The 11,458-nt window shown below is 43.8% G+C and overlaps 3 protein-coding genes across 3 annotated transcripts; 2 read left to right on the plus strand and 1 right to left on the minus strand.

Moving 5' to 3' along the window:
* Window positions 1–493: 493 nt before the first annotated feature.
* On the plus strand, window positions 494–2,583 carry LOC6568006 (DDB1- and CUL4-associated factor 12). The gene is made up of 4 exons (XM_001994196.2): window positions 494–855; window positions 927–1,481; window positions 1,540–1,944; window positions 2,006–2,583. The coding sequence occupies exons 1-4, from the start codon at window positions 589–591 to the stop codon at window positions 2,156–2,158; spliced, it is 1,380 nt and encodes a 459-aa protein (XP_001994232.1). The 5' UTR covers window positions 494–588; the 3' UTR covers window positions 2,159–2,583.
* Window positions 2,584–2,630: 47 nt separating this feature from the next.
* LOC6568005 (GRIP and coiled-coil domain-containing protein 2) lies at window positions 2,631–6,697 on the minus strand. The gene is made up of 5 exons (XM_001994195.3): window positions 6,586–6,697; window positions 6,381–6,474; window positions 3,218–6,321; window positions 3,043–3,160; window positions 2,631–2,979 (listed from the first exon to the last, which is right to left on the minus strand). The coding sequence occupies exons 1-5, from the start codon at window positions 6,610–6,612 to the stop codon at window positions 2,885–2,887; spliced, it is 3,438 nt and encodes a 1,145-aa protein (XP_001994231.1). The 5' UTR covers window positions 6,613–6,697; the 3' UTR covers window positions 2,631–2,884.
* A 520-nt stretch (window positions 6,698–7,217) lies between these two features.
* On the plus strand, window positions 7,218–9,601 carry LOC6568004 (kelch-like protein 18). Its single transcript, XM_001994194.3, has 4 exons — window positions 7,218–7,426; window positions 7,546–8,393; window positions 8,454–8,712; window positions 8,776–9,601. Exons 1-4 carry the CDS (start codon window positions 7,298–7,300, stop codon window positions 9,256–9,258), a joined length of 1,719 nt encoding a protein of 572 aa, XP_001994230.1. The 5' UTR covers window positions 7,218–7,297; the 3' UTR covers window positions 9,259–9,601.
* The last annotated feature ends 1,857 nt before the right edge of the window (window positions 9,602–11,458 follow it).

Consider the following 11,458-nt stretch of genomic DNA (forward strand, 5'->3'; position numbering starts at 1 on the left):
ACCACATGAAACTAAACTGAGATGACACCACAGAGAAATGAATCCGTCAATGAATAAAGAACTAGATAAATATTGATAGATTGATTTGTTTACAAATTGTTTATCAATTAAATGTTAAATTATTCGAAAATACATGTATTTAAATTTAACTTTGTTTTTGCTTTTAGAAAAGACAATTACAATCGAATACCTGTTGTGAAATGATTACACATATTATTTGGAGAATAATAATAATATTTTTGGAAATGTCAGAAAGAATTGGGAAACGCTCTGAGCTATACAAATTGCTGAAAGTTGTGATTGTGAGTTATTTACATTTACAATAATTGTTGAACTGGTAGAAAGTGTTACTCTGTTCATTAAAATAAGGAACTAGTGAACTGTCTTATACTGAACTAGAATGCCCAACACAGTGTAAATTGTAATCAGTAATCGCCTATCGAAACATTTGACTATCGTTCGTAATAAATCAATTTGCAATAATCGATACGCTCGCACCACCATTTTTGTTTGGACAATGGAGAATAATCACTAAAAATAATATATAGAACTAGTAGTAATACAATTTAAAAAAAAATCGCCGCAAAAATGTTCAACGGCATGGTAAAGACCATACGTGAAAGCATTGTTGGCACCTATCCATCCTGTCATGTGAATTCACGTCTGGAGGAGCGTCGTGCCAAGCAGAGGGCAATGCGCCAGGAACGAAGGCGAAAGCCGGACAAACCAGACGATTTTGTTACCTATGAGGACTCTGGCAGCGACGAGGAGTCGCCCCAACAACAGGACGAGGTGCTCAACACATCCTACAATTTGTGCGACTATCTACGGAGCAGAGAAAATTCGTTACGCGACGTAAGTAGAAAGTGCGAAGATAGATGCGTAAATTATTCCACTGAACTTTGATTAACTTTCGAACTTTGCAGCGCCGCAACGTAAATGTGGAATATACAAGTCGTTATGTGCTCACCCACGATATGTTGCGTGAGACACAAATCAGTTTGGGTTACATCAACAAGGTATTCTGCTCGAAATGGCTGAGCAACCGACAAGTGGTGTTTGGCACCAAGTGCAATAAGCTGCTCGTCTACGATGTGAATATGCGTCGTGTGGACGCGATACCCACCCTATCCAACAGTCGTGCCAATCATCCAGAGATCCAAGGTGGCCTCCATGCAATCGAATTGTCTCCAAGCCGCTCATTTCTAGCCACGGGTGCACGTAACTCATCCGACATTGCCGTCTATCGGCTGCCCACACTTGATCCGGTTTGTGTGGGCGAGAACGGACATCGCGATCTGATAATGGGCATGTGCTGGCTGGACGATCAGTTTCTTGTCTCCGGCTCCAAGGACTCGCGCATGGCCCTGTGGCGCATCAACGAAGATCACATGGACTTCCCGGACGGCGGCGAGGAATCGTGCCCCACATTTGCAACCATTCATCCGCTTAGCGTTAAGGAAGTGCGCACCGCCCAGCGAGTAAGCATTTGTCCATATAATTGTAGTGCACACTCTATTTAATATTGTGATCTTGCAGATACGTTCACTGTGCTTCAACAAGGAGTTCAAGGAGATCGCCGCTCTCTCCCTAAACGGATACATACACATTTTCAACGCAGAGACATTCAAGCAGACGCTGTCACGCAAGCTGCCCAACTGTCAGGACAATGTGAGCATTGCGTACCATAGCGATGGCCTCTATGCCGTCGGCTGTCGCTCGTACACGATTCTCCTGGATGCGCGCACGCTGCAAACGATCAAGAAGATCACATCGCGTTACAGTGGCTGCGGCATTCGCGCCACATCGTTTGAGGGCAATCTGTTGACAGTGGGCACCGGACTGGGCATGTTGCTTTTCTACGATATACGGGCTGGCAAGTATTTGGAAAGTAGCGTGAATGCATCGCGAACCGTGGCTCTCAAATGTAGCAAAGGCATTGTGGTATGTACTGGAAGCCAACGAGCTGAACTTTAATTTGAATTGCACTTTCTTCTTTGTGCAGTATCCGGAGGATGAAATGGATGGCTTCCAGCAGGTGAAATATGTTCCTGCGATTTACACGCACTGCTACGACAGCACAAGAATGCGTCTGTTTGCGGCGGGCGGGCCGCTGCCTGCCACCTTGGTTGGCAACTATGCGGGGGTTTGGCAATAGCTCCACCGTCAAACGACTAGTTCGAATGTTTAGGCAATAGTTTATTATTTGTTTTTATACCTGTCGCCGTCTTGGCTGCGATGTGCGAAATGTGATTTTTGATTTCTCTGCTGATTTTGACTAATTTCCTTTAGTTTTGTATGTAAACTAAAAACATACTTTCACATATATATATATATATATATATATATATTAATTGTATAATTTTTGTGTTTGTCTTATATAATGATAATGTATGCATAAACTTCGCATAGGTTTAGCCAATTACAGCTCGTATTTATACAGTCTATATAAATTATACACAATTGATTTTTTAAGTTTATACATACACACTCGAAACAAGCAAGCATTGATTTTATAGTCTGATCTGTATTGTAATAGAATTTGAAATTAAACTATCTACAAATGCAATTTGCATAACAAAATGAGAATGTTTAATATTATTTATCGGTCACACGGGAACGCAGATATATATTATTAGTATTCTTATTGATTGATTGACTATAGAGTGCTGTATAGGGCGCTCTACGCAATGTATATATATATATTTAAAGGACAACACTACACATCAGGACTATTTTTTAAAAAGGACATAAATACAATTTTTGGGACAATAACCATATACAAGATTTACATAACGATGTAACTGGCCAATAAGGGCTGATCCATCCTCCAAACACACATAGTAAGTATAATACCAATTAAGACAAATGGCCGGAAAAACACCTAGTTTGTGTTGTTATTGTTGTTTGACGTGTTCCCAACACCGCTCCACGCGCTGAGGAAACCAGTCCAACTGCGATTGCTGCCATCAGTGGAAACTAGAAGAAAGTAACCAATGATGTATAAACCAAGTAAATAAATGTTTAACACTCGATATTTACCCTTCTGTCCCTTGGCCACACAATTGAGCATTTCCACTTCGTTGCGACTCAGACGTAGAATTGTATTTAGTACCGGAACTAGACGTTGCCGCTCATCCGAATTGGATAATGTTATGAACTGTAATCGAACACAACATATAAATATAAGATATATATAAATATAATAATAGTTTACCTTTAAGAATACGTTTTTCAGATATTCGGAGTTGTGCATGTGCTGTTCCCGTTCCTCGGACCGTTCCTGGCGACGCAGTTCCTCTTTGAGCATGTCGTTCATTTGCGTTAGCTTGGCCAAATCCTGTTCGTTCTCAGCGAGCAGGGCGGTTAGATGACGGACACGACTCTCCTGTATGTTCAAACGCTCCTTGGTTGCCAGGAGCGTTGCCTGAGCATCGCCACGAGCTTGATCCAGTTCAAAGTCATCATCCTGCATGCTGACACTGCGTCCGAAATGGGATATTGTTGTCACCGTATCGCTACTGATGGCATTAAGCGATGTATTCAGCAGCTCATCCAGCGGCATAAAATCATGCGAGCGACGCGATGCCGTCGAGATCTTACGCTGAGCTGCTAGCTGGGCTAGCGTCTCCCCGCTGCCATCGTGCTCCAAGAGGTAATCGATCTTGCTCTGCTCCGGGCTGCTGGTAGAAGCGATGCCAGCTGTTGCCGGAATGGGCACGACTTGGGCTTGAACCGGCTGCTTGGCACTGGCCACCTGCTCGAGCTGTTCGATCTGTTGCTCCAGCTGCGACACACGTAACCGATGTCCCTCATCCATTTGCTCGATTTGCTGGCGATGCTTTTGCAGTTGCTCTTGCTGCAGCTGCAGCTGCCGTTGTTTTTCCTCAGTTAGCGATTCGTTCTCGTCGCGCAAATCATCGAGCATCGCCAGCACATCCTGATTGTAACGCAGCTTATTTTGATTCATCTTGCGCATATCTTCGATTTGTGCTTCTAGTTTGACGATGCGCACTGCACTCTCCTCATTGCTGGCGCGCAATTGTTTCTCAGTGGCACGCACCATGGCCAATTCCGACTCAAGATCGCGTTCCTTGTCCGTGTCGCGATTTTGATGCTTGCGCAGCACAGCCTGTGCCTTCAGCTTGTAGTCCGAGTACTCCGCTTGCAGCTGCTCACTGGTGCGCTCGGCATTTCGCAAGGCCGTCTCCAGTTGGGTTAGCGCTGACTGTCGCACATCCAGCTCTTGGGTGCTCTTTGTGAGCAGCTCCTGGGATTGCTGCAGTTTCGTCTCGTATTGTTGTGTGTTGTCTGCCAGCTGCAAATGCATTTCCGCCGCTTCCAGCTTTAGGCGCTCAATACGCTGTTCCAGTTCCTTCCGGCCAGTGAGTGCCTCCTGTTTGCCATGCACGGCGTCCTTGAGCTGTGTCTGCATGCGATCAATTTGCTGCTTCAGTTGCTTGCTATGCGCTGCCTCGCCGTTCTGTGACTCTTCCAGAATGCTAATCTCGCGACGTAGTTGGGTAATTGTATTCTCTTTGCTGGCAAGCGTTTCTTTGAGTGCGTCCAGATCTGTGGTTTTGGCCAACAGTTTGGCACTCACCTCGTTCAGCGATTTCTCTGCCGCTTCAATTTCCAGACTTAATACATTCGAACCCTTTGACCTGTCCTTGGATTTGAGTTTTTGGTTCTCGGCACGTGCCACATTCAAGTCCTGTTGCAGTTGCGTCTGCGCCAGTTTGATGGCCTCAACTTCGGCCTCCAACTTGGCGGCACCAGCCTGCTCCATGCTCTTAATCTGATGTGTCTGTTCCTGCAATTTCTTTTTCAGTTTGGCAGCCAGCGCCCGCAACTTGTTGTACTTCTCCTCGTAGCCATCGTCGAGCTCGCGCAGCCGGCTCAATTCCTCTGCCCGTGAAATCGTCGAGGTGGACAGCACATCGCTCTGTGCATCGCCATTAACTTGCTCCTGTTGCTCCAGCTCATGAACTCGGCTCTGCAGCTGCTCCAGCTGCTGGGACTTGTCCGTTAGACTGTCAGTTAACAATTGCATCTCGTTGTGATTCTTGTCGTGCTGCTCCTGCATGCGTGAAATGACATCGCCACGTGCCTTCAATGCCTCATTCAGTTCCCGCATCTCGGCCAGCAGTTCGGCATGTTCGTGCTCCTTCAGCTGATAGCGCGCCTGCAGATCTTCATGATTCTGCCGCAACTCCACATTGTTTGCCTCCAGTTCTGCCTGCTCACGCTCATATTGCTGCCTCATCAATTGCAGGGCGCTCTCCTGTTGGCTACGCTCCTCCTGCAGCAGCTGTGCCAAGCGTTGCATTTGATTGAGTTTCACATTAAAGTGGGCGACATTGAAAGAGCTAGTGGACTTCTCAGATTGTTGTCCTTTGACGATATTTGCCAGGTGCTCTATCGTGTTTAATTTCTCCAGCACACGATCTACATTTAGAGTGCTCTTTGGAATCTGCTGCTGCTCCGGCTGCTGCTGCTGCTGCTTTTGTTGTTGCTCCTTTTCTTGCATCTTTACCAGTTTGGCCAATCGTTCCAGTTCGTAGACCTTGTGCAGCAATCGCTGATTGTGGCCTGAATCTTGATTAGTTTGCTGTGACGACTCTAGCCGCTGCTTAAGCTGCATATTCTCCTGCTGCAAGCCTGTCATCTTGGCACAGAGTAACTGGGATGCTTTAATAATCTCTTGCTGCCACTTGGACACGGAGGCGGCATACTCGTGCTGCGTTTCGAGCAACACACACTTGCATTCCTTGAGGTTCTTCAGCTTGCGATGCACATCGATGAAGCGATCCTTGAGCGCATTGAACTTCTTGCGCTGCTCCGAGTTCAGTTGCTTTACCGCATCATACTTTTGCTGCAGCTCAGCAAGCTCAGCGACACGTTGCTTTGCCTCGTCGGCTGCACTCTCCGCCTGTTGTCTTAGAATTTCATTCTGTGACTCGGCCTCCTTAATTTTGGCAATGTCCACCTCGAGCAGCTCAAGGTTCTTGCGTTGCTCGCTGCCAAGTGTGTTAACCTGATGCATGGCCTGCTCCATGCGTTCGATGTCCGCAAGCAGATCATCATTCTCGTCGCTGAGACGACCCAATTGACGTTTGAGGCTCTCGTTCTCGATTTCGAATTGTTGCAATCTATCGGCATCCTCTTTGGTGCTGCGCTGCAAGCTGCTTAGCTGCTCCGTTAGAATTAGATTCTTGTCGGTGAAGTCCTGCAGCATCTCTTGCATCGCTGGTATGCTGCTCTGTTTGGCCGCTGCCCTTGTTAATGCCTCCTTCAACTGGCGATTCTCCTCGTTGAGTTCTGGTGGCAGATGATAAGGATTACATTTATTATTGGATTATAACACAATGTAGACTCACCATCTTTTGCCAACTTTGCTTTTTTGGCGATGCCAAGCAGGCCTTTGTATTTGCTGATGAGTTCATCTTTGCTCAGAGCTTCAATTGGATTCTTCTGCACGCATACAGAAATACATAATACACACGTAAACATAGATTTGAGACGTCATTGTTTTGCTATTGCTTTCGTTGCTTGTTCTGCTGGCTCATGCCTTTTTCTACATACCTGCGTGTCCCTCGTTGATGTGTCCATCTTCAATACTGCCTGTCTGCTGTCTTAGGAATCAACAACAAAATCATTTATGTGCGAATTTTAGCCGTTCTCCCGTTCTCTTTAGCTTATTGTGTAAAATGAAAATTGAACAAGTTGTCGGATGGGTAAATTAACGATAACCGATATTTTTTGTCGAATTAAGGTTTGCCAAAACGAGCTGTTATTTCGAACGCTCGTTTCGAATTATCGCTCATGTGAAAATTGGCAATGTATTCAAATCATAATTAAAATATTCGATGTTATTTAAAATTATTTATTCAAATTAATGATTTTGCTGTAAAAATAATATAGATTTCGAATTATCGGTATCATTTTGTTTTGTTCTTAAATTCTTTGAAACAGCTGACTTGTGATCGATAAGATTTATAAAATAATCTAAATTGCTGGAAAGAAAGAATGTTGCTTCGTCAGTTTCATTTTTGCCATTACAAGAAGCACACAACTTTTATCATATTCAAAATAGTCAAATAATATACATAAGTAATTAATTTGTAGACAAAATCAAACACAAAGAGTGAATGAAAGAGTGATGCATCACACCGTTCGTTCACAGAATGTTATCGGGTTTTTGTCCCATCTCTAGATATTTGTGTTTTGGTATTTTTTGTGGATTTGTTATTTTGGGTCGTTGTTGTTGGCAGAGGAGCCACGGGCCGTAATAAATATGGATTTGAGCGATAATCAACTGGAGGACCAATCCTTCATGTACAAGCACGAGCAATTATTCAGCGAGAGCTTTCCACTGTTCAAGGAGATACGAAGACTGGGCAAACTTTGTGATGTCACCCTGAAGGTTGGTTATCTTGGCTTGGTTGTCAATTCTGTTGTCATTGCACTATCATTATCTAGTGCCAGTTTCTAAATATAAAAAACATGTATACATGCATTTTGCAATCGTATTCGTACGTACAGGTTGAAGATCAGACATTCTCCGCACATCGCGTTGTTCTGGCTGCCACTGTGCCGTATTTTCATGCAATGTTTACGAACAACATGGCAGAGAGTCGCATCAAGGAAATTACCATGAAGGAGATTGAGCCGAGCGCTCTGGAGAGCCTGATTAACTATGTGTACAGTGGCCAGGTGCGCATCGATAACCAAAATGTGCAGAGCCTCATGGTTGGCGCATCGTTTCTGCAATTGTCCAATGTGCGCGATGCGTGCGCTTCTTTCCTCATCTCTCGATTCCATCCGCACAACGTGCTGGGCATACGAACATTTGGTGACTCGATGATCTGCCGCCATTTAACCGATGCCGCCGATAAGTATATTGATCAAAACTTTGCCAAGGTATCCCAGTCGGAGGAGTTCCTCACCCTGGACTGCGAACAGTTGTTGGAGCTGATGCGACGCGATGAGCTGAACGTTCGTAACGAGGAGGTGATATTCGAGGCGTGCATGCGTTGGGTCAAATACGCCGAGGAGAAACGGTCGCCACTATTTCCCAAAGTGCTGGCCGCAGTGCGTCTGCCGCTGCTGTCGCCGCAATTTCTCGCCGATCGAGTGGCACGCGAGGAGCTGATACGCTCATCTCATCAATGCCGCGATCTGCTAGACGAGGCAAAAGACTTTCATTTGATGCCCGAGCGTCGCGGTCTACTGCAGAGTTTCCGTACGCGTCAACGTTGTGGCGAATTCTTTACGGGCCAAATTTACGCTGTTGGTGGATTAGCCAGCACAGGCGAGTCGGTCAGCACCGTGGAAATTTACGATCCAGTTGGCAAGAAATGGAAAATGGGCGAACAAATGTCCATGATGCGGTGAGCTTTGATTTATAGATCAATTATATAGTTTGACTATAAGTAATTCCCAACTGACAGTTCCCGAGTGGGCGTGGCCGTTTTGGATGGTAAACTTTATGCATTTGGCGGTTTCAATGGCACCGAGCGTCTGTCCACGGTGGAGGTCTATGATCCGCGCAAGAACAAATGGTCTCAGGGCTGTGCCATGTTGTGTAAGCGCAGTGCTGTGGGCGTGGCTGCCTTGGATGATTGCATTTATGTGTGTGGTGGATACGATGGCGTCACTTCGCTCAACACAGTCGAGGTCTACTATCCCAAGATCAATACGTGGAAAACGGTGCGTACTCAAGCAGAAACATTAATAAAGTTGGTACTGATAACTGGAATTTCGCCCTCTTAGGTGGCCCAAATGATGAAGTATCGCTCAGCTGGCGGTGTTACGCAGCTAAATGGTTATGTCTATGCGTTGGGTGGCCACGATGGCCTGTCCATCTTTGACTCTGTGGAGCGATATGATCAAAACGAGGATGTCTGGGTCAAGATGTCGCCTATGCTGAATCGGCGTTGTCGCTTGGGCGTGGCCACCTTGAATGGCAAAATCTATGTGTGTGGTGGCTATTGTGGCAACTCCTTTCTGCGCTCTGTCGAATGCTACGACCCGTTAACAGATACCTGGAAACTGGTCACGCCCATGAATTGTAAAAGATCTCGAGTAGCACTGGCTGCCAATATGGGCAAGCTGTGGGCCATCGGCGGCTATGATGGCGAAACGAATCTGTCCACCGTTGAGGTTTACGATCCCGAGACGGACAAGTGGACCTTTATGCCACCAATGTGTGCCCACAGTGGCGGTGTCGGTGCCGGCGTCATACGCATTGAATAGCCTGCCTAGCCAAAAAACCTCTCGTAGTTATTTGATTAGTTAATTTATGCAATTACATATTGTAGTCCTTATACATATATATACACACACATATATATATATATATATATGTTTCTCAGTGTGCAACTAAGCTTTAGTGGTCCTTTGGCTACGGCTATATTTTTAAAGAATAAATTGTTTATGCCTCTTTCAGGATTGTTAAGTGTATAACATTCCAGTTGTATGTATATGTTTGATAGTTTGTAACTTATCCCTAGACTCTAATACTCAATAAATTGTAAGCAATTGTATGTTACTCCAAATTCTACAATGCAATTCAATATAAATGTCTTGTGTCCACTTATTTGAGTGTTGTTGTAATCCAATTGTGCCAAATTTCAATTCATATAAATCGTATTTTTTCGCTTAGAGTATCAATCGATTTCAGTGGAGCACTGCACATATGTAAGTGCAACAAATTCGCTTTGTTTACTCAGCAATATTACATATATGTGCCTAGCAAATATGAGATACGAACAAAAACTTCACATATTTTTCGATAAACGAGGGTAACTACATTTGTTCCTGAGCCAACCAATTAAATTCCCTTCAACTGCTTGGATATTGTATAATTAGATTAAGTTTTTGTTTAAATAAGAGAGCTAATTTTCAATGTAATATACAATTGTTTTTAATTTAATCATTGTTCAACATTTTTATATTTTTCTATCCAACATAACGCATACAGTATTTGTTGTCCTTGGAATTTTTATAACAACTTAATTCAAATAGATTTCCCCAATTTGCAGAAGTTATTGAGCAACCCTCGTGCGTGTAGTTCATATGTTTTTGCTATTTGTATTTCTGAGTCGACTCTTTTTGATGTAATGCAATTTTAAATTGAATTTATGCCACCTGCTGCTGCAGTCTCAGTTGTGCCGTCTCCCCTATCGAACAACAGGTGTCGCCACTTATACATTTTGCGGCCAGCTCAGCTTATCTTGGTGCAATAAAATATCAGTTCCACAGGGTCATATTGTAATTAATAGAACATATTTTATTTGTAGATAAATGGCAGCCACAAAACAAAACTGTCGGCTTGATTTATCAATTGGGGCGGGGGCAATGTGTATACTGTACCATTCCCAGATTACAGAATACTGTCTATAACCGCGAATTTGGTGCTTTCATGGCAATGTTATCAGTTGTCACACTATATACTATATAGTATATATAGTCACTTTTTGCGGCAGCTTTATTTGATTTCAATAATCAAATCACCAATCGCTTGTCTATCAGCGAAAGCATGGCGCAATTTTATTTTAATTAAATGCTAATTATGTTTGTCATTGCCAGCGTAAATATTTGATGGGGGTGCTCACAATACCAAAGGCAGTGGGTAGTTGGAATTTTGTATAAGCAGCTGAAATTTGCTAATTGACACAACTCGCCAATCTGCAATATATATAAATTTTACAAGGCGTGCATGCCAATCTAAATGCAAATTGCAGCATTGCACAATCGAGTTTTATGGCCGCTAAAATCGTTGACTTCCAAGCGTGCCAGGATGCTGGGATGCAAGGATGCGGATGTACGATAAGCGGCCAGCTGCAGTGTCCTAACGGAAGCAGCAACATTACCGTTTCCATGTTTAATTTTGGCATTGTTATTCAGTGTCTGCATTCTTGCAACAGCAATAAGAGGCAAGACAACAACATTTAAGTATACTCAACTAAAAGATACCCAAAGTAAATTGCAGCTTTGAGAAATGCTTAATGCAAACATAAAGCATTGATCATTATAATTAAAGTAGATAAGCAAAACTGGATGTTCGCAATTCCCGAAATTAATGTTTTAAACTTCCATACAAAAAATGCTTAGATCGATATGGCAATTTAAAAATCAATACATAATGAAATAGAAACAGTTATCAAAAATGCGTAGTATTGGTTGAGCCATTGTTCTTAACTTCATTTGTAAAAATATTCGGGCAACATTTAAAATGCTCGCTTTAATGTGTTATTCTTGCATGGGGCACAGCAATAACCGCTTGCCTTTCGGCTATAAGCAAAGGATGTGCGGCGAGTGTGGGCGGTCCTGTTTGCATACACTTGGCCTTTACGAGTGTTTCGTGGCTTGTTCTATTTTGGCGTTCTGATTCGGATCGGGGCGGGGCTGGGTCTAGGTCTTGGTGCTGCTGCTCTCCAAGCTGACCTCGGCT

This window comes from Drosophila grimshawi, unplaced genomic scaffold (genome assembly GCF_018153295.1).
Source record: "Drosophila grimshawi isolate 15287-2541.00 unplaced genomic scaffold, ASM1815329v1 contig_311, whole genome shotgun sequence".
NCBI lineage: Eukaryota > Metazoa > Arthropoda > Insecta > Diptera > Drosophilidae > Drosophila > Drosophila grimshawi.

Bases quoted from the DNA above. Each gene is read 5' to 3' on its own strand.
- LOC6568006 (XM_001994196.2), top strand. From the start codon at position 589: ATGTTCAACGGCATGGTAAAGACCATACGTGAAAGCATTGTTGGCACC. The intron at 1,482-1,539 runs GTAAGCATTTGT...GTGATCTTGCAG, and splicing joins AAGTGCGCACCGCCCAGCGA to ATACGTTCACTGTGCTTCAA. The intron at 1,945-2,005 runs GTATGTACTGGA...TTCTTTGTGCAG, and splicing joins AATGTAGCAAAGGCATTGTG to TATCCGGAGGATGAAATGGA.
- LOC6568005 (XM_001994195.3), bottom strand. From the start codon at position 6,612: ATGGACACATCAACGAGGGACACGCAG. The intron at 6,475-6,585 runs GTATGTAGAAAA...GTATGCGTGCAG, and splicing joins CATCAACGAGGGACACGCAG to AAGAATCCAATTGAAGCTCT. The intron at 2,980-3,042 runs GTAAATATCGAG...ACTTTCTTCTAG, and splicing joins TGTGGCCAAGGGACAGAAGG to TTTCCACTGATGGCAGCAAT.
- LOC6568004 (XM_001994194.3), top strand. From the start codon at position 7,298: ATGGATTTGAGCGATAATCAACTGGAGGACCAATCCTTCATGTACAAG. The intron at 8,394-8,453 runs GTGAGCTTTGAT...CCCAACTGACAG, and splicing joins GAACAAATGTCCATGATGCG to TTCCCGAGTGGGCGTGGCCG. The intron at 8,713-8,775 runs GTGCGTACTCAA...TCGCCCTCTTAG, and splicing joins AGATCAATACGTGGAAAACG to GTGGCCCAAATGATGAAGTA.